This window comes from Suricata suricatta, chromosome 12, assembly GCF_006229205.1.
Source record: "Suricata suricatta isolate VVHF042 chromosome 12, meerkat_22Aug2017_6uvM2_HiC, whole genome shotgun sequence".
Taxonomy (NCBI): domain Eukaryota; kingdom Metazoa; phylum Chordata; class Mammalia; order Carnivora; family Herpestidae; genus Suricata; species Suricata suricatta.
In genome coordinates, this window is record NC_043711.1 from 14,225,983 (window position 1) to 14,246,978 (window position 20,996).

Sequence of the window (20,996 nt, forward strand, 5' to 3'; positions counted from 1 at the left end):
TAAATCTAACAAGAGAGGAGACTTGCACTGATCAATGATGACAACATACCCAAACTGAGAATAATTTATGACTTCCTCAACCACCTGCACTTAACGTCGAAGTGAAGAAGGTTTGTTCAGTTTCACACATAATAAGAGAACAGCAAGTGGCCAGCACCAGGAGATACCATTTCTTACTTATCAGGTTGACTGAGGTAAAAAGTGATAACACACAATGCTGATTAAGATGTGTGGAAGGAGGCAAGTACATCTATTACTGGTGGGGTATAAACTGGTCCCACCCCTAAGAAGAGGTGGAGACCACTCAAAGTGGCAAGTGACTCCTTGATTAAACAACTCTTTTTTTTAAATTTTTTTAATGTTTTATTTATTTTTGATACAGAGAGAGACAGAGCATGAGAGGGGGAGGGGCAGAGAGAGAAGGAGACACAGAACCGGAAGCAGGCTCCAGGCTCTGAGCTAGCTGTCAGCACAGAGCCTGACACGGAGCTCGAACCCACGAACGTGAGATCTGACCTGAGCCGAAGCCAGAGGCTTAACCGACTGAGCAACCCAGGCGCCCCAACAACTCTTTTTTTTTTCTTTTTTTTTGTGTGTTTTTTAATTTATTTTTGAGAGACAGAGACAGTGCGAGCAGGGGAGGATCGGAGAGAGAGGGAGACACAGAATCCGAAGCAGGCTCCAGGATCTGAGCTAGCTGTCAGCACAGAGCCCAACGCGGGGCTCAAACCCACAAACCGTGAGATCATGACCCGAGCCGAAGCCAGAAGCCGGACGCTTAACCGACTGAGCCACCCTGGCCCCTAAACAACTCTTGATATCATCTCCAGTTATACTTGTGTGAGATGACGTGGGCACATTTTTCACAGTAAAATAAGGGACTCTAAATGTCTGCCATCAGGAAATGGGCTACAAAAATGATGGTACATCCAATGATCACTCTGCCAACCTTCAAAAGGACATGGGGGTGGAAGATCTCTATATGGTGATTGAAACTATCTCAAAAATATATTCTTACGTAAAAGAAGAGTGACTTTAAAAGTATACACGGCACCAAAATGTTCACACTGGCTTTATTCACAATTGCCACAAGGTGGAAAAACCCAAATGTCCATGAATTCATGAACAAATAAATAAAATGTGGGATACACATACCACAGAATATTGTTCAGCCATTAAAAGGAATAAGGTCTTGATTTACACTCAGCGTGGAGGAACCGCAAAAATATTATGCTGCGTGAAAGAAGCCAGACACAAAAGGACATGTTGGGGCGCCTGGGTGGCTCAGTCGGTTAAGCCTCCGGCTTTGGCTCAGGTCAGATCTCACGTTTGTGGGTTCGAGCCCCGTGTCAGGCTCTGTGCTGACAGCTAGCTCAGAGCCTGGAGCCTGCTTCCGGTTCTGTGTCTCCTTCTCTCTCTGCCCCTCCCCCTCTCATGCTCTGTCTCTCTCTGTACCAAAAATAAATAAAACATTAAAAAAAAAAGGACATGTTACGGGATTCCATATGTATGCAACATCAAGAATGGGCAAATCTAGGGGGCACCTGTCTGGCTTATTTGGTAGAGTGTGAGACTCTTGATCTTGGAGTTATGAGTTCCAGCCTCAGGTTGGGTGTAGAGAGTACTTAAAATTTTTTTTAAAAATCAATAAAAAAAAGAATAAGCAAATCTCTGGAGATGGAAAGTACATAAAAGTCGCCAGGGCAGGGCGCGGGGTAAGGAAGAGGGGGGGATGAGTATGGGGGGTCCTTTGGGGACGATAAAAATGTCTTGGCACTAGATAGAAATGAGAGAACAGTGTGAATGTTGTGTAAATGTTATTTGTGTAAAAAGCCCATCTCTGGAAGGGCACGTAAAAACTTTGGATGTCTCTGGGAATTGAACTGGGGGTGTACGATGGGAAGGAGTGATTTTTCTGAATATCTGGCATCAGGAAGTGTTCTATCCAGGTTACCAAGCCTTAGCTCTCCCTTAGATGGGCCCTGGAGACCTTCACTCCATCAGTGTAGCAACTCCAGAAGAAGGTCCCCTCGGCCCAACTGGTTCACTAAACTCCCAGGACTCAGTCTCACCGTCTGCCTGCCCTAACTAGCCTGCACGGATCAGCGTTTCCCAGGGAGGTGTGCCACAGCACCCACTGGCTGGACCCGGAGTGGGTGGTGTCAGCCCCTTTGACTCTCGCTGTATGAGTGGAGATTAGTAAATTATTTATTCAAGGCAAAATTAGGAAACTGGAACCACAGAAGGGAGAAAGAATGCCCGCAGGGAAAAGGCAGGATGAAAGAAATCCCACGCAGGCAGCACTGGAAATATGCCTCTTACCATTCCCCTATTCAAGGAAGCCAAGGGCAGCTGGAGCCCAAGGCTGTCTCACAAAGGGGCTGGACGCTGCCTTCACATGTGCGGTTTGAGTCTCCAGGAGGGCTGTCACATCCGGTATTGAAGGATGTGCAGTCACACTGACCATCGTACTTCTACAGCCTGATCCGTTTTACACTTTGTTCTCTTCTCCCTTTGTCCATATCCCGGAAACTGACAATGTTTCTCAGTCCACAATTCCACCCCTTCTCCATCTCCGCACCAGGGAAAGTGTGTAACCTCTCTGCCTTTGTGATACAAGAACTCTTCATCCAGTTTTGCACGCTTTTGTGCCTGGGAGGTTGAGAGGAACCACTGGATTTGTCAACGACCCAGTTCGGACAGGGCTGAGAAGGGCCAGCCACATGGGGGATGACGCAAGGAAGAGAGTGAAGGCAGAACAGGGGAATGGCGGGGTGGGAAAAATTGAGGAGTGAGGGTGATCCCGAAGAATTGAGGGGGATGCTTCTCAAGCAAATCATCACCACACCCCCAGCTGGGAAACATTTTGTTCACCAAAGTGCATTTATGAAGTAATTACCCATCAGCTGCCTCACTCTTTCATTCATCCAAAAAAAAAAAAAAAACCCAAACCAAAACAACTCTTTTTTTAATTGAGCCCCTGCTGTATGCTTTGCACTCACTGGGCCCTCAGAACAGCTCTGGTACAGAGGAGGAGACAGGCTCAGGAGGTTTGTCACTTGGTCACAGAGGCAGGATTTGAACCCAACCCACCTGTTTCCACAACTCACAGATGGGGTTCCTGAAGATGGGTGTGACAATAAGGGGGGGTTCCAGGAGGGACCTCAGTGCTATTCCATGCAAGACCTTGGAACTGGGGGCTCCCACAGCTGGGGTGGCTTTGCTCATGGTCCATCTCTCCTGAGCTGGCTCTCAGCGCTGGGGGAGTTTGGCTGGGTCCTGACTTCTTAGCAAGAATTGCCCTTTAGAGCCTATAGCTCACTGTGGACTTTGAAGTTTAAAAACATGCTGTCACTCCTGGATCTCTAAGGAGTGAAATGTGGGGCAGGGGCCAGTTAGAGGAGAGAAGAACTCAGTGAGAATGGAGATGTGATCTCAAAAGGGAAGTGGGGAGCTCAGTGACTGCACAGCATAAAGGGCCAGGGCTGCCAGTTTGCTCATCTGTATGGCAGCAGTGAAAACATCCGGGGGTTGCAAGGGTGTCTCGTGCACAACTGTCGTCTGGGATACAGTCAGCGTGCAAATGGGGGGGAGGGTGTCCAGCTGCTCCCGAAGTCCAGCCATATCTGGGGATGCTGCCTGGGGTTGGGCCTATTTGGTTAAGGGACAGACATTAAATCCTATGGGGTGCAGTTCCTGCCCTTGGTAAGAAGTTCCTGAGAGCTGGGAGGTCGGTTGTCATGGGGATGGCGTTGACAGTCTCTGTGGTGATAGTTTGATCGGGTGGGGCCCTGCTGACACAGGAAAGCCTAGGGACAGGTGTTCTGTTACCTCAAACGCCAGAGTTTGGTTTCCATGGCAACCACTGTAGGATTAAAGCAGCTTGGAGGCAGGGCTTGGAGGGGGGTGAGGAGCTGGGGTGCACCTGGGGAAAGGGCAGCCTGTTCTAATGGTGAAAGCTGGAGAACGGAATGTTGGGTCACTCTCGGGACAGTTCTGGCATGGAGGAGGGTGGTCTTCATGGCTGTTGGTAAGGATGGGGACATCGAGAATCTGAGTTGTAGCTCTCTGGTGTCCCAGAGGTGAGATAGGAAACGTGTGGTATCCATGGTTACAGCTGGAGGAGGGAGGCACTATCTCCATGGGTGTGACTGATGAGGGAAGGGCTGTGCGACTAGGTTACAGGTAGAAGTTGGGCTGGTCGCCTTGGTAACACTGGGAAATGGGACAGCTTTCTCCACAGCTAGTGACACGGATCCTATGGATCCCTGGGCCCAGGGGATGATCTCTTTGGTGACAGCCGGGAAAGAGGCCATCCAATGGGAGCAGATTTGCTCCTCCAAAGAGATACCTGAGGGGTGGGGCCGGGCCGCCAGTCATGCGGGCCAGCTGGGGCATGTCAATCTGTTTTTGTGGTGACAGACAAGGCTAGTCTCCCCTGAAATTGGAGGGGCGGGGCTGTACACAGTGACCTGGGAACATGACCTGTTTTTCCAAACCTCGAGGAATCGCCGTGGAAAGGGGAAGAATGGGAATACCCAATATCCAGGTCACCATAGGGAAGAGGACAGGAGCCGTTTCCATGTGACCATGGGGGTGTGATCACCTGGTGAACTCTGAGGTTTCTGTTTTCTCTACATGTTGAGGAGGGTTAAGGGATCAGTCTTGAGACTCCAGGGAGATGCAGAGGGCCTGAGGCCAATCTCCCAGATGATCCCGGGGGTCCAGCCTCCAGGAGACCTCAGGGGAGGGGGTGATTCTGTCTGTTTCCAAATGGCCCCGTGAGGCGTTGCCAGTCTTCGGGTGACCTCAGGGTCCGTTGGCCTCCAGGGGTCTTCAGGGGGCATGCCCCATCTCCTGGAGAAAGTAGAAGGAGGAGGGGAAATCCACTATCCAGGAGAGGTGGGGGCTCGGTCAGTCTCCCGGGACTGGCCAGTCTATGGGGACCTCAGGGGGCGCAGCCGGTGTTCAAAGACCACAGGAGGCCTGGTCAGCCTGCTGCGCGCCGCAGGGGGCGAGGCCAGTCTCCAGTCACGTGGTCTGTCTCCAAGAGACCGCAGAGCACTTGGCCAGCCGCCAAGCACCCCGGCCATCTGCGCCCAGGGTCTAGACGCGCAGCGGGGTCCAAGCGGCGGGATCGCGCGCGCCTCCGGCCCAGCCGCCGCCTCCGGCCCAGCCCCAACCCCAGCCGCCTGGTGCGGGGTCTGGCGCGCCGGGGGCACGGTAGCAGTAGACGCCGAAGAGGCGACGCGTGGCGTCGGGGAAGCCTAAGCTGCGCACGCCCGGCCTGCGGCCGCCGCAGCGCGCGCGCGGGTTCACGATGGGGTAGCGCGCGCTCCCGTCAGCCAGCCATCCTGCAGTGCAGCGGTCCAGCAGCTGCAGTTTCCACGCGGCGAACAGCTGTCCCACCTTGGCCACAGCCGCACCGCGCGCCGCGCACGCGCGCGCTGCTCCCGAGAAGGGTACAGGCCGCAGCGGCTTCAGGAAGAACACACGTCCTGCAGTGGGGTGGGGGAGAATGGTTAAGGCCACTCCCGGGGGATCTGGCCTCCTCAGGATTCAGGAGGCTCCTCACCCTCTACGTGCCTGCAACCCAGGACCCCAGGCACAGGATTGAGGGACACCCCCTCCACTGCAGTCCTGGACCGCAGTCCTGGACCCCAGCCTTGGTTATGGCCATGTTGATGCCAGGCGATGATTGATTGCTGCGCGATACTTGATTGCTGCGCCAGGGCAGTCCTGGGGTGGGAGATCCTGGTCCGGACCCAGGAGGGCCGGTGTGGATAGGAAGGGCGAAGGAGAGAAAACTGAGAGGGTTGGAAAGATATTGCGGGGGGGGGGGGGCAGAAGAGGTTCCCTGGGGGTGGGGCCTCCTTCGTAGGGGCCAGACCTACGCACCCGGGAGGTTGGAGGTAAAGCAGAAGGCGTCGTAGCGTTCTTCGGCGTTATGACGGTAGCCATAGTTGCGCACGCCGCCAGAGGCGGCACCGCCGCGGGTTCCAGCGCTCGCGGCTCCGCCCAGGCCGCCGCAGGGCTCCCGGGGCTGGCTCACCGGGTACTGCACTGAGCCGTCGCGCAGCCAGCCTGCGTTGCACCAGTCCAGGCCGTCGCGCCAGGCCGCGTGCAGCTGCTCTGCGGACGCCAAGATGCCGTCCTGCTCAGCGCAGGCGCGCTGCGCCTCAGTGAAGGTCAGCTTGTAACGGCCTCCACGAGGGTGGTAAGGGAAGACAACGCCTGGGAGGACGCACGAGGTTCAGCTCGGGAATCTCAGCCCTCCCCTACCCACCTGACTTGTGGGGTGCTTCGTGACTCTTCAACCTAGACCTTCCACTCCATCCCTCACTCCGGCTTCAGACCTGACCACACCCTTCCCAGGCTCACTCCCCTAATGGTTCCCTTTGCCTTAAGCTTGGGATTCACTTGACCCTCCCTCTTAAGATACTTAATCACGTCCACCCCCTTCCTACCCCTGGAGACTTTTGCTTATGTTCTTTCTGCTTTTTCCACTTGCTGAACTCCTATTCATCCTTCAAAACCCAACTGTCAACCCTCCTCCCTTCAGTCTTCAGTGCTCCTGACATCTCTCAGCACTGGGAGCTTCCCTCTGGACAAGCCCTGATCCCATGAAGCTGGGAATATCTGTGTCCAGTGCTGACTCCCCCCAGGGAGCTCCTGGAAGTATGACACTTGGCAAAGACCACCTTGAGCCCCAGCATTGTCCAGGGCAGTTCCCACTGATTTATCTGCCACCTTCAGTTCATCTAACTTGTCCTTCATTGAACCCACAGTTAGCTCAGCAGCATTCTGGGTGTGTGTTTGAGGGGTAGACCTTGGAGGTGCAGATGCATCTTTCAGCAGATGCAGGGAGGAACAAATGGGACAGAGAGAAGACCTGGACCCTGACAGACGGAGGCTTGAGTCCTAGTTCTGCCACTTACTTGCATGTGTCCTGGGCAAGGCTCTAACCTTTCTGAGTCAGTTGCCCACCTGCTGGTAATAGCATCTCCCTCAGAGTTTTGGGGAAAATTAAACAAGAGACTCCAGAGAATTCTTCAAGCTCATGGCACATAGAAAACGTCCAATAAAGGAGAGCTGCTGCTTTATTGTTGTTATTTGCTATTGTTGGGAGGTTCAGCAAGTGAGGGCTCTGAAATCTCTCCTAGAGTCTTCCTGGGTGGACTGAAGAAGGCAAACCAAGTGGGAGGGAATTCTTCAGATAGAACACCCACCTCCCAGCACCACAGTCAGCCAATCAGAACATCCCATCTCCCAGGGGCAGTAACTGCTTCATGGATGGACACATGACTCAAGCTGGGCCAATGAGGGACAACTCTGGGACTCTATCTAGCACTGTTAGGAAATTAATTGCCAAGCCGGAAGGGAAATGTGCCTGAGGAAAGCCCACTCCGGGAAGCAGAGGTGAGGAAGGGATTCCTGACATGGTGTAAATGGATCTCCCTGGATCTCACTGAGCCTGGATCTTACCCCCAGGGTTTCCCAAAATCCTTACTATTGACATTTTAGATTGGATCATTCTTTGCTGGGGATGGGGGTTGGGGGGGACTGTCCTGTGCATTGAAGGATGTATTGGAGCATCCCTGGCCTCTACCTACTAGCTGCCATCAGCAACCCCTTTCTACACATTGCCGATATGTCTGGGGAACAAATTCACCCCAGATCATAATCATTACCCCACCCCATCAAGCCTCTAAATTCCTTTAGGTGAACTTGATTTGGTTCCTGTCCTTTGCAATATCTCCCACTCTCCTTCCTTAGAAACATGGTTCATCCTGTTCACTGGCTGGTTACCTTCCAGATCCAGCTTGACCATGCCAGTGTCATCTTCCAGCTCATTGGTGACCTCGCATTCGTAGCGCCCATAATCCTGCAGTGTCACGTTTCGGAGAACCAGGGAGGCATCCCCAGGCCCATCACCCTGAAGCTCCGCACGCCCGCGGTAACTGCCGAATGCTCTGTGCTGGGGGCCCAGCGCCACGAAGACGTCGGCAAAGGCCAGAGGGTCCACCACCTTGGTCCACTTGAGGCGGACGCCGTCGTGGTCGTGGGCCGCTGCCTCATAGTGGTAGCGGCAGGGCAAGACAATGGTGCCACCCCTGTGACTGACCACCTGCCCAGGCGCTGTCTGCACCACCACCGAGCCCGACTCACCCTCTGTGGGAGAGTCAAGCAGAGTTCAGAAGGGGTCCTAGGAGGCTGGGTGGGGGAAGCTGGAGAAGGGGATCCCAGGAAAGTTTTATGGGAAAGAGATTTGGGTGGAGGTCAGGGGATCCGAAGGTTAAAGGAGATCAGGGAAGGGAACTGGGACTCAGAAGGGGTGGGGCTTGGGTAGAACTCCAACTATAAGGAGCAGCTCAATGCCCTACCCCCTACATCGTCCCAGCACCCAGGCAATCACATTTGGCTATGGCTCCTGTGGGGAAAGACCCGCTTAGGCTGTCCAGACTCACCAAGCACGTGCACGACCTTCTTCCGGCCCCGCTGTGCCCCTGCGGGGGCCGTAAGCAGCAAGACTCCCCAGGCCAGGGCCCAGAGCGCGCCTGGACCGAGGGCCGCCCGAGCACACACCTGGGGGCACACGGCATTCAGTCCAGACTCCTGGATTTTGCCTGTCGGAGGACTAACCCCCGACCTTCCTTCCCCACGGCGAGGAATTCCCATCTGCCCAGGTCCCCACCTCGGCCAGGGTCCCAGAGGCCTCTTCCAAGGAGAAGGCTGGCAGGAGGCCCTCCCAGCCTCCACCTCCCCCTAAGCCCCGCACTCTCCCGGGACCTCACACTCTAGCTCCCACGCAAAGCGCACGCCCCTGGGCTCACTTGCCCTTAGTCCAGCGCGGGCCACCCACCAGATCCCCTTACCCCAACACCGGTGGCTCGGAGCTCCGCCCCCTAATCTCGCAGGCCCGGGCCCGGATTGGGAGGGAGGGGGGAGGAGCAGGAGCAGCAGCAGCGGCAAGGTTATCCGTGCGCCAGGAGACTGCAGCAAAGCGGCCGGGGTGTGGGGGCGGCGGGGGAGGGAGTGAGAGGGGTAGAGTGAGCGGGAGGTAGAGGCTAAGAGGGCGAGGAAAAGAAAACGAGACGGAGAGAGAAAAGCAGGGAGAGATGGAGATAGAGGAGAGGCAGAGGAGAGAAAGCGAGAGGGAAAGAGAGAAGGGTAAGGAAAGATGGAGAGAGACAGAGACTGAAAGGGAGAGAGGAAAGAGAGCAAGAGGAGAAAAGAGAAGAGGGGGTACGGAGGTAGGGACTCAGAGTAAAAAAAAAGGGGGGGGGGACCAGGAAGACAAAAAGAGGGAGAGAAAAGTAGAGAGAAGAGGGATGGAATATAAAAGGAGAGGCAGAGTTCAAGGAACAGAGATACAAGAGGGTGAGAGACGGAGGGGATGGGAGAGCTGGAGCGGGGAGAGAGGAACTGAGAAGAGACACACCGAGGGACGTGGATTCAGACACAGAGTGAGACAGAATCCCAGAGAGGGACCTACCGGGACCCGCGACCGTGACCGTGGCCCCACTCACCATCTTGCCCGTGCGGCCCCCGTCGAGCGGCCCCTACGCGCCGGGACTGCGCTCCCCGAACACCCAGGAAGGACTGGGCAAATCCCTTCAAGCGGCGCAATCCCGGCGTCTGCCTGCAAGGGGAGGAGGGAGGCGGACGCGGGAGCGGGGAGGAGCTTTAAAGGGAACGCAGCGACTCGAGCTCTGGGAAGAAACGAGGGCTCAAGGGGAGGAAGGACCGCGCTGGACAGTGAGTTCAGGTCCACGTCGCTGATCCTACTGAATGATCTTGGGCAGGCAGAGGAACCGCTGGACCTCAGTCTAACTATCTCTAAAATAGAGGAGGGAGGCCTGATGGAGTCTTCCATCTAGGATGCCCAAGGTGAGCCAGGAGGGCACAGTAACCTTCGGAAGGGGCTTGGCCTACAGGCTTCAGTTTTCTCATTTGTCACTTGCGGCCATCGCAGTGTCCTGGGCACCAAAAGGTTAGCACAGAGGAAACAATGCAGCAACAGGTCCAAATCTGCCTCTGCTTCTCTCCTGCTGTAGGACCTTGGAAGAGAGGCTTGGTCTCTCTGAGCCTGTTTCCACCTTGGGGAAATGGAGTGCTGGGTCGTTCTTTGGTGAAGAACCAACGGCTAGAACCAACCAATGTTGGTAGGGGTGGGGAACAGGGGAGTCTGATCAAGCCCCTGACCCACTCTGGGCCTGAGTCACCCCCAGAATCTGGCCCTTCACCCAAGTTCAAAAACTGAACCACGAAAATAATGAGCCTTTCTCCCAGTCCCTTGGCTGGCTCCTCAACTTCAGTTTCCCCACAATATGAGCCAACCATACAGCAGAAGCAGGGTTATAAGGTCCATGGTCGGATGGGCTAGGCCAGGGCTCAGTCCTTCAGCTCAGCTGCATCTAGGAGCCATGACCCCCGACCGGGACTTTTACCTCCTGCAGGCTCAGTTTTCCCATCTGGAATATAGGGTGAGATCCAGCATGTACCACTTGAGGTTAGTCCTTGAATTGGTATACAGTAGGTGCTTAATAACTGTACCACACTATGAGTTATTATAATTTATTATCAGAGCTTGGGTTTCAGGTGCTTCCTTACTGACTGCGAACTCAGACAGGTCTTTGGACCTCTCTGAGCCTCAGTTTTCCCCATCTGGAAGACAGAGCTGTCCACACCAACCAGAGGCAGACTTCTGCTGTCCAGCCTCTCCAGCTCCTGATGGCCATGTTGACAGTGATGGGTAGGCCCACGTGGGGTCTACAAAGCAGGTCCCTGACCTCTGAATCCTGAAACACTCAGGCAGCAGCAATATTTGGGCATCAAAAGGTTTTTTACTAAAGGGTCCACAGGGTAAATTCTGGGAGGGAGTGGATGTGTCGGTGTGGGACTGGGGTACCATGAGAGCTGAGCGCGTCTCTGGCCCTCTCTGTCGGAACACTTGGCCCTTGGGTCTCCCATCCCATCCGTTGACCTGAAACCACCATGGCCGGAACCAAAGACACCTGGAGATGTACTTACTGCCTGTAAACACGCCAGCCCACCCTTCCCTGAGCAGGGCCAACTAGGCCTGTGAACAGAGTTCTGGGGAGTCCCCAGCCCTCTCAGTGCTGCTTCTTGTGGTGAGCTGGGGGGCCAGGAGGAGAGCGCAGGAAGAAGGCGGGCCACCAAAGGCAGCGGAAGGCCAGCAGGTGGGGGCCCAGTGCATACAGCAGGTTGTACCCGAAGAAGCAGGCCCAGGCGTCATCAGGCACACGGTAGGTGAAGGGCGTGCGCAGGTGCATGGAGGCCCCCATGTGGGAGAACTGTGCCTAGTGGCCACACAGGGAGGGTGGATGTCAGGGGCCTGGAGAACAAGTCCTAGGATCATCAACATCCCACCCTAGGGATGGGACCCCCGAGGGTCTCCGTCCCTATCTCACCAACTGATGACCTGTCTCCCCCCTCCAGCCCATCTGCCTGCCTCTAAATATCCCTGCCCTGACATTTACTGTCTGTCCTTGTCCATCTGTCTGTGAGCCTCTCCCCAGCTGTCTAACCAGAACCATCTTCACTCTTTCTGCTGGGCCCTGTTTCCCATCTCCCTGATCTGGGCCTGGCTCCTCCTCCTGCTCTTTCCTACCCCATTTCTGTCCCCAACACAAATCCTGTCCATTCGGCCCCAGACATGTCTTCCAGGTTTCCCCTGCCCAGGCCTGGGCCCAGGCTTTGTCACTTACCATCAGGAACCCAGAAACAAGCCCTCCAGCTCTGATGGGACCCTCCACAGCTCAGACACATTCCATGGCTCCCCCAAGCTCAGAGCTGAAACCCGCAGCATCTAGCTGTCAAATTCTCTTGACAGGTTCTGCTAAACTGTTATCTGCCTGTGTGTTTTTATGTTCTTCCCATTCTTGAAATGCCCTTCCCTGCCTAGAGAATTCATTCCCTAGAGAACTCATACTCATACATCAAAGCTCAGCTCCGATGCTCCCTCTTCTAGGAAATCTTTCCCCTCTGGAATCCCTCAGCCCCTATCCTTCCCTCTCTCTAGTTCTGACCCCACGGAGTTGGGAATGTTTGTATCTGATTCTTTCTCGCCCAGGCTGGGGTATCTTAGGGTACCAAGCTAAGGCTGGGGACTCTCAGAGGCTCAGCATCACCCCATTCAGGGAGAGCAGAAAAGCATTTGATGGGTGGGCAGAAGCTTCCTTCCCTACAGACCCACCCACACCTCCCATCAGCCCCCTCTCCACCTCACCTGGCCAACAGCTCCAGCAAACACCAAGGCCCAGTCAGGCAGCCAAGAGCAGCCGGGGAAGATGAGGGCATAGACAGCCAGGCCGTAGAAGGGCAGCACATAGAACATGTACACCAGCATCTAAGGGGCACACGACCAACTGGATGAGCAGCTGCCCCAGCCAGGTCTCCTGAGATCCCCCAAGGTAGCGGCCTCAGGAAGGATCTGGCCAGACTCAGACTTCATCCAGGATGGGGGGCTCTCTGGGCACACCAACCCTGTGCAGACTGCTCCTCTATTTCCCTTGGATAGTCCCCCTGCCACATACATACACACACTGAGCCCACACACATTATTCCAGAAGTGGCATGTGACTCTGGCCTGGCCAAGTGCCACAACCCAGCCCCCTGGTCTTAATGATCTGTGACCGGATGGGCATGTTATTCAGTGATGATGGGCATGTGGGCCAATCAGAGCCTGCCTGAGACTTGTGCTTAAGCTCTGGGGAACTAAGAGCTCATGTTCTTCTGGGGTGGCTAGGTAGGGTGGATGGAGGCCCGGGGCGGCCCAAGGCTGACGCTGCAATCCCCACAAAGTGACTGCCAGGGAGCGGAGTCCATGCAAAGAAAACAGAGTCCAGAGACAGAGTTACCCTTAGCTCCTAGATCCAGCCATACTTGAAGGCCATATCTGTCTTCCTTTTTGAAGACAGACATCTTTGGTAGGACAATGAATTTTTGTAACTTTTTTTTTAAGTTTATTTATTTTGAGATAGAGAGAGCGTGAGTGAGGGATGGGCAGAGAGAGAATCCCAAGCAGTCTCCACATTGCCAGTACAGAGCCCAACACGAGGCTCGAACCCACGAACTGCGAGATCATCATGATCTGAGCTGAAACCAAGAGTCAGACACTCAACTGACTAAGCCACCCCAGTGCCCCGGTAGGGCAATAAATTGGCTTATGTTTGTAGTGCCTGCCTCAAAGAGGCCTTGGTAGACTGCTATCCATGGCAGGACCATATGGCCCTCTCCTCCCATCTGCCCTCTCACCTGCACCTTCGGATAGGCCACGGGGTCCCGTAGGTATGGCTCATACTGATAGATGTAGGTAAAGCAGGTATCTGTGGGACACTCAAGCACCACCTGGGGCGGACAGACAAACCGACAGCCCATGTGAAACATTTTCCTACCGGAAGCTTTCTCCACCCTCCCAGGCGGGGACCATACCCCTTGCTCTGGCCTCCCTTCCCCTCGGTTTTTCACTTTGGCTGGGAAGGTGATAGGGAGCGGGGCTTTGTCATGGGACACTCAGATCAGACTCAATGAAGAACTTTCCTGGATGATCAGACAGGAGAGCAGTAGCCTTTTTGCACTGGGTAAAGGAACACATTTTGTTTTGTTTTTTTAATTTTTTATGTCTTTATCTTATTTTGGGGGGAAGGGGCAGAGAGCAAGGGAGACACAGAATCTGAAGCAGGCTCCAGGCTTTGAGCTGTCAGCACAGAGCCCGATGCAGGGCTCGAACCCACAGACCGTGAGATCATGACCTGAGCAGAAGTTGGATACTTAACCAACTGAGCCATCTAGGCGCCCCAAGAACATGGTTTGAGAGGGGACAGGAAAGGGGACTGGAGGTAGAAGTAAGGCTGGCCACTGCAGACTCACCAGGCCCCGGAAGAGGGTGAAGAACCCAGCAAGGGTGAGGTATATGACAAAGGCCAGGTCAACTGGGCGTCGCAGGAGGCCCTTTCTTTGTTCCTCCTGTACCTGCCCCATGGGAGAGAGAGAGTGTGAGAAGTCTGGTATCCAACAGGCACTCAATAAAGGCTCATCTCTTCTTTCCTAATGGCTAAGGAGAGCCTTCCAAAGAGGGCTTTTTTTTTTTAAAGAAATTTCACATCTTTTTAAAAAAATTTTTTTAATGTTTTATTTAGTTTTGAGACAGAGAGAGACAGAGCATGAGCAGGGAGGGGCAGAGAGAGAGAGGGAGACACAGAATCCGAAGCAGGCTCCAGGCTCTGAGCGGTCAGCACAGAGCCTGATGCGGGGCTCGAACCCATGGAACTGTGAGATCATGACCTGAGCTGAAGTCAGAGATTTAACTGACTGGGCCACCCAGGTGCCCCAAGAGGGCATGTTTCTGACCAGAAGGAATGCTAAGGGGGGACACTGAGGCATGCTGGCACAGGGAACAGGGGGCCAGGCACTTACCACATGGGGGGGGCAGCTGGGTGGTGCCGGGGGCTGTTTGAAGACCCTCATGCCAGCCCAGCATGGGACCAGCATATAGGGGATGGCAAGGAAGAAGGCAGGTCTGATCTCTGAGCTGTATTTACCTGTCATAGTAGGAGAGAGGGGGTGTCACTCTACGAGGATCACCCAGGCCTGGCCAGACCTGTAGGTGAATCACACCAGAGTCCCCAGATGGAAGTAGTAACTTACAAATGCATTTTTTTTCATTTTTTAAAATTTATTTTGAGAGAGAGAAAGAGAGAGAGTGAGTGAGAGAGCAGGGGATGGGCAGAGAGAGAGAGAGACGAGAGAATCCCAAACAGGCTCCTGTGCCACTAGTACAGAGCCTGATGCAGGGCTCGATCTCATGAACTGTGAGAACATGACGTAAGCTGAAATTAAGAACCAGATGCTTAACTGACTGCAAGCCACCCAGGAGCCCCACACAAATGCAGTCTTTTTTTTTTTTTTTTAATGTTTTTATTTCTGAGAGAGAGAGAGACCGATAAGAGTGCGAGCTGGGGAGGGGCAGAGAGAGAGGGAGACACAGAATCGGAAGCAGGCTCCAGGCTCTGAGCTCAAACTCATGAACTGTGAGATCATGACCTGAGCTGAAGTCGGACGCTTAACCAGCTGAGCCACCCAGGCGTCCCACAAATGCAATCTTTATTCAAGCTCTAGGACCTCTGGCTCTGCAATGCTCATAAGATGATGTCTATGCTACTCGGCCTGGCCTGCCTCGATTTACCTTCTGGATACAGCCTCTATAGTTGCTCCCTCTGGATACACCTTAGGTGCCACTTTGGTTCAGCCACTCCACATACTGGTCTGCCTCTGCCCTTTACCTCCCAAGATCTACCTATGAACCTTCTAGGTGCAGAAGAGTGACCCAGCCCGAGGAGATGGGATCCCTCAAAGCCAAGTCCTTACCAAGGATGTTTCCTGGGAGGAATACCAGGATGCTCATGATGAAAGATCCCAGCCAATAGAGTCCAAGGTTCCGGTATCTCTTCCTGGGGTCAGGGATGGAGGGGTGACCAAAAGATGCCTGTTCCCCAGTCTCAGAGCCCCAGCCAGAGCCCACCCTGGGCTCCCCACCTCTGGGTCCCTCCCAGTTTTGTCCAGGACAGAGGGGACAACAGGGAGATGAATGAGGGAATAAACAGACTGTCTGTCCAAGGACAAAAGTGGCTGCCTAGGCACCAGACAGTACAAAAGAAGAGAGTTGACTATGACTTACACCTGTGACATTCCCTGGCCACTCCTGGCTGGAGCCCTAGCGAGGCCTCCTGATTTCCCCTACACACACTTGTTGCTCCGCCCAGGCTTGGAACCCCACCTGGGGACTTGATCTCCTTCTCAAGGTCTGGGTGCCACCCCGCCCACCGCATGCACCTTCTGTGGATGGCTCCAGCCATGGCCAGGTAGAGGAGGTAGTGAACGATGCCATCCCAGTAGCAGACGAAGACTCCGTGGGCAGTGCGCAAGTACGGCTCTCCCTGCAAAGGCAGGTGAGGGCTCAGATGGGCAGCAGGGCAGGAGGCATCCCCGGCTGCCCATTACGCACCTCTGTGGTAATGAACTCCATGAAGCCCACCATGTAGCCATCTTCCTGGAGAGCGATAAGGAGGTCCACCACTGAGGTGAAGGCGAAGATAGTGAATACTGTGGAAAGAGTAGGTGGGGCACAGCCTGGGTGTGGGCAAGGCCTGAGGCAGCTTGTCTGGGACCCAGATTCCAGGCAAGGATCCATGCCCAACTGCTCCCAGGTGCCCTCTGCACTGGTCACATGACCCATAGCCCTGCCTCATGAGAAGATACAGTCTGGCTCTGAAGAGCCCAGGTCTGAAGGGGGCAGCCCTCTAAGGTTCCCCAACCAATGAGTGTTCTCCATTCTCTTTGAGGTTCTCCAGTCTGATGGAAGCCCTTCAAGGACCCCCAGTCTGATGGAGGAGGCCCTTGCTCACACAGTTCTCTCTGACTAACTCACCAGCATAGAGTGGGTCATAGTAGATGTTGCCAGGGGACAAGTTGTAGATAGCCACGAAAAGCAGACACAAGATCAGGGCACTCATCAATGCCACCCCCAAGGGGCTGTGGAGAGGAAAAACAAGTCAGAGAGGCCAGGCCCAGTGCTGAGGCCCCACCTCACCCTGGTGAGGCAAGAAGCTGACTCTGGGAAGCTTCAGGTGTTGAGGCTGAATGTCTGTCCATCCAGGAATCTCTTTCCCTGAAACTGCCCTTTCCCATCACAAGGCTGTTTCCTCAGCTGTTTTCCCCTTTTTGAAACTCCTTCCAGAAGTCTTCCATTTGGCAAACTCTTACTCGTCCTTCATAGCCTGTCTTTCATGACTCCTCCTCCAGGAAGCCCTCCTTGACTCCTTAGAAAGGATCATTGCCAAACTTAGGCCAAGTATACAGGGGGCATCAGTCAACTCTTTCTTTTAAGATTTTATTGTTAAGTAATCTCTATACCCAACATGGGGCTCGAACTCACACCCCCCAGATCAAGGGTTGTGTGCTTTTCCAACTGAGCCAGCTAGGCGCCCCAACTCTTTCTGACTATACAACTCATCCTGTCACGTGTTGCTACGTGTTTGACTCAATTTGCCATCAGTCATTCAACCCACGAAGCCTCTCTGTGGCCAGACCCAGTCCCAAGCCTGTCAGGACTCTAAGTGCTCAGCACTGTACATCTCTCACTCTCTGAAGCTCCAGACTCCTCCCAGCTAAAGTCCAAATACTTCCATCAACTCCACCCTACCCCTGACCTGATCTGTCGCCATCAATCCAATAAGGCAGGTTACTCAGCTGCATAGATAATAGAAGCCATCTTTGGGCAGCCCCCAACACAAATGGGGAGAGTGGGAGGTGGGAAAGCTATCCAAGGTTCCATACTCTTCCCTTCACTCTCTCCAGGTTCCTACCTTCTCATGGACCTTCTGACACCTGACAATCCCCATCCTGGCCCCAATAATGACAATTATAGTAATCAGATAAGACCACACAGTTTGCAATCCTTAACTATAACTATGGGATGAGGTCTGGGATTATGCTCATTACACACTGAAGAAACTGAGGCTCCCAGAAACAACTAGCTCACCCAGGTTCCAAGGGGATAGAGCCAGGAATTTGTACCCAAGGAGCCAACCCCATAGTCAAGACTCCCTCTACCCCATGTCTTGAATGGAGCTAGGTTTGGGAGTATGAGGGGCTTGCAGATGCCTGGTACCCAGTGGCAGGATCCGCAGGGCTAGGGTTTAGAGTTAGGAGATAAGGGAAGTCACAGTACGTAGGGAAAACAGACTAAAGACAGGGTGGGCCAAACTTTAACAGAAAAAAGACCCAGGCCTGAGACAGGCGATGGAGGGGCCTCCATCTGGCAGGGGTGGTGGAACAGAACGCGTGTCCCTGTGTGCCTGTGTTAAGAGCTAGGTCATCAGGATCTTATCTGGGGCATTACTTTGAACCTTGGTAACTCTGGAGCTGGGCACGGCCTGGGAAAAACCCAGAAACACTCCAAATCCCTGCCCTGTGAGGGGGCTCCGCTTCTCAACCTCCTTTCTTCCCAGTCCCTAAACGTCCCAGGAGCGCCCTCCATCCCTACCATGCAGCCTCCCAGCCGGCAGAAAAGGGACTTCCGGCTGGGTGGGTGTGTAGGGAGGTCTGACCCAGTCCCCTTCCTCCCCGCCAGAGCTGCACAGGAACGCTGGGTTAGGGGAGCCAGGCTCGCTGTCGGCGCATCCTCCCTCCCGGCTACCACCAATCCGGCCTGGCCACCCACCCCCGCCCCCGGAGTCCGCCCTGGCCCCTCCCCTCACGCACTGCGAGAGCGCCGAGACGAGGTTGAGCGCATAGGACACGGGGAGGGCGCCGAGCGACAGAGCGGCGATCTTGCCGTCAAGCTGCGGGAGGTCCATAGCAGCGGCGCCTGGACCCCAGCTCGGCCTCGGCGCGGCCTCCTGGGCTCTTGTCTCTTCTGCAGTGGCGCGTCTGGGCGGGGGGAGGGGGGTTGCCAGGGACCCGGCCGGTCCGGGCCCCGCCCCGCGCAAAGGTCGCCCCTCGCTGCGCCCTGGTCCTGTCGCGGTTCCAAGAGCGCTCCGTGAGCTCCCGGGGAGCCTCTGAGGCCCCTCCCGCTTGAGGCGGCCCCTCCGCGTGCCCCTCTTCCGCTTCACCCTTGCGGGACTCAGCGCAGTTCTCAGCGGCCTTCCCAGCCGCCCAGCCTCAGTTTCTCTGTAAAAGACTAGAACACCGTGTCTCCGGATCCTTCCGCTGTTGCGGCGCGGGTCTGCAACCTGGGGGCCCTGCCTGGGCCAGCAACTTCATTCATTCTAAGGGAATTCTTTCTCCAGGCCTCCTCCTCCTCCTGCATTTCGACATTCTCTGCCCCAAGGCACCGGTGTACCAACCTCGACTCTTTTTATTTCCACATTCCCTAGACCTTTCTCCCCTAGGATCAAGTGGGTATTGCCCATATGCGCTAACGTAGGAACCTCAGCCGCTTGGACGGTTCCCTTCAGAGCCCTGGGATTTGAGTGTTCATGCAGTGGCCACACACACTCAAGCACGTGTCCAGGTGTGGAGCTTTAGCTGTATCTGGGGACTATCTCAAGGCGGGCAGCCAAGATCAAGGCTAGAGGGTCCCTTGAAGGACCCTGTTCCTTCCATGTAGCGAGGACACTTTGTGGACAGCTGAGCCTGCGACCCTGCACAGTGGGTTGGGTCAAAGCGAGGGAATCCAAAGGATGGGCTTAGGTTTAAATGTGGATTGCTCTAGTTTGGTGAGGTGTTTGGGAATATTTTCTGGCAAGAATAGATCAGGTCTGGGGCTGGGGTGTGGTGGGAGGCATAGAGGGGAAAGCGGAGGGAAGGTTCTGAACAGCCTACAGGCGGCTAGGGAAAATGTAATGGGTATGGATGGGGTGTGGGGGTTGTGCTCTGGACCAGGGAGGGGACTCGAGGGTGGGGAGAGTGTCTGTCACTCCAACCAGCTTTGGACTCTTGCGGCTTTGGAAACGGCAGTAACTGCCCTTGGGGGAGCCCACGGTCTGCAGTTAGAGAATATTCTAACACTCACCCTTTTCCCATGCAGCCCCTTGGCTTTGTGCCAGCTGGGTCCCATCTCTGAGCCTCCCACCAACCTGACAGCCTCCCTCCCTAGTTGCCTATTGCCTGTGAAGTTGAGGTTCCTCTGGGTTGACCTGAGGCTCCAGTCTCTTTTCTAGACTTTTCCCAACTCTAGCAGTGCCAACACCCCCCAGGCCTCTTTCCTGTCTGCAGGTTGGATTTCCTCACCCCATAAAGCAGATCCCAATGTCCCCTCTTCCAGGTAGCCCTCTCTGCCCAGAGATCTGGCCCGGCTGATACCCTGTGGGGCCAGTGGTGTCTGGTTTAGCTCGGTCCAGCGACCTGGCCTTGCATCTGTGTCTGGAACGGGCCACCTACACAAGCACACCGAATTTGGAAACCATCTCTTCCAATTCTCCACTTGCCTGGGAATAAAATCTGTGGGCCGAGTCTGGCAAGCCTCCCAGCCACTGAGAATTCAATTGAGGGATGACCTTGACCTGGATGGCAAGGTGCCTGGGACTAAGGCCTGGAGTCCCCATCCCTGGAAACTCTGGCTGCCCAGAGCTACTCTGGTGCTCAAGCGCAGGGACCAACTGGGCAATCTCCATGCATGGGAATGTCACCCCTTTGCCCTGCTTTGGGCTGTCCTTGGAAGGGAGACAGGGTGGCATACATCATTCCAGCTTGGGCTCTGCTGTGGAGACTCCCCATACCTGGATACCCCCTACCCCTGCCCATTGAGACACTCCCCAGGCTGCCTCCATGACAGCACTTAGTTCCTCTTCACAACATGTATCAGTCTCAGTTCATTGCCATACCAGGGGGCAGATCCTATTTAACAACAGTCAGTGCTGTGTTTAACTGAGTCACAGGGAGAACGCAAGCTGGCCCAGAAACCCCACTCCAGCTACAGTTTTCAGAGCCCACGAGCCCACAGGTGTTGAGCAGGACCCACAAGTTCATGTGTGGGCAGATGGGGAGTTGTGGGGGTCCCTCAGATCTCCAAGCCATAATACTTTAAGCAGGGCTCTCGGGTTCTTGGGACCCCACCCAAACTGCTCACTCAGCAGCTGCAACTGAGGAAGAGCCCCATGTGGTCTCTGCATAAACGTGATGGGCAGGCTCTGAAGTATAGGTTGCATCTGTCCACAAAGCTGTCTCCAAAAGGCATGAGCCCCAGGGACTTCTGTGTCCACCCCATGGCAAGACCCTGGGCAGCTGGGGGAGCCTAGCCTGTAGCCGTCACAAGCTAGGTGTGCTGTGTGTGTCTGTGTTGCAGGGAGGGAGTCATCAGCGCCACCTGCTGGTGAGGTGACTGGCATAGGTGTGCCCTGGGTCAACATGCCTCACACTTCTGAGGTCTCGGGCCTGTCTAGGGACCCCTACCAACCTCCTCCTGCAGCACAGTGCTACACTGCGATGTGCCTGATGTCTCTGGTGCAGGTACGGCCCCCAGTCCCTCT

At 54.9% G+C, this 20,996-nt stretch overlaps 2 protein-coding genes across 2 annotated transcripts; both read right to left on the minus strand.

Moving 5' to 3' along the window:
• Positions 1–2,949: 2,949 nt before the first annotated feature.
• Positions 2,950–9,647, minus strand: HAPLN4 (hyaluronan and proteoglycan link protein 4). The gene is made up of 5 exons (XM_029918821.1): positions 9,531–9,647; positions 8,469–8,586; positions 7,810–8,172; positions 5,899–6,234; positions 2,950–5,498 (listed from the first exon to the last, which is right to left on the minus strand). The coding sequence occupies exons 1-5, from the start codon at positions 9,531–9,533 to the stop codon at positions 5,107–5,109; spliced, it is 1,212 nt and encodes a 403-aa protein (XP_029774681.1). The 5' UTR covers positions 9,534–9,647; the 3' UTR covers positions 2,950–5,106.
• A 917-nt stretch (positions 9,648–10,564) lies between these two features.
• TM6SF2 (transmembrane 6 superfamily member 2) lies at positions 10,565–18,443 on the minus strand. Its single transcript, XM_029917515.1, has 10 exons — positions 18,289–18,443; positions 16,454–16,557; positions 16,031–16,128; positions 15,859–15,962; positions 15,394–15,476; positions 14,443–14,567; positions 13,897–13,998; positions 13,282–13,374; positions 12,254–12,373; positions 10,565–11,324 (listed from the first exon to the last, which is right to left on the minus strand). The coding sequence occupies exons 1-10, from the start codon at positions 18,381–18,383 to the stop codon at positions 11,118–11,120; spliced, it is 1,131 nt and encodes a 376-aa protein (XP_029773375.1). The 5' UTR covers positions 18,384–18,443; the 3' UTR covers positions 10,565–11,117.
• Between the last annotated feature and the right edge of the window lie 2,553 nt (positions 18,444–20,996).

Coding starts and splice junctions, on each gene's coding strand:
- HAPLN4 (XM_029918821.1), bottom strand. Junction 6,235..7,809: donor GGTCAAGCTGGATCTGGAAG/GTAACCAGCCAG, acceptor GCGTCCTCCCAG/GCGTTGTCTTCCCTTACCAC. Junction 5,499..5,898: donor CTTTACCTCCAACCTCCCGG/GTGCGTAGGTCT, acceptor ACCCCACTGCAG/GACGTGTGTTCTTCCTGAAG.
- TM6SF2 (XM_029917515.1), bottom strand. CDS start 18,383: ATGGACCTCCCGCAGCTTGACGGCAAGATCGCCGCTCTGTCGCTCGGC. Junction 16,558..18,288: donor CTCGTCTCGGCGCTCTCGCA/GTGCGTGAGGGG, acceptor TCCTCTCCACAG/CCCCTTGGGGGTGGCATTGA. Junction 15,477..15,858: donor GCTGGAGCCATCCACAGAAG/GTGCATGCGGTG, acceptor CCCTGACCCCAG/GAAGAGATACCGGAACCTTG.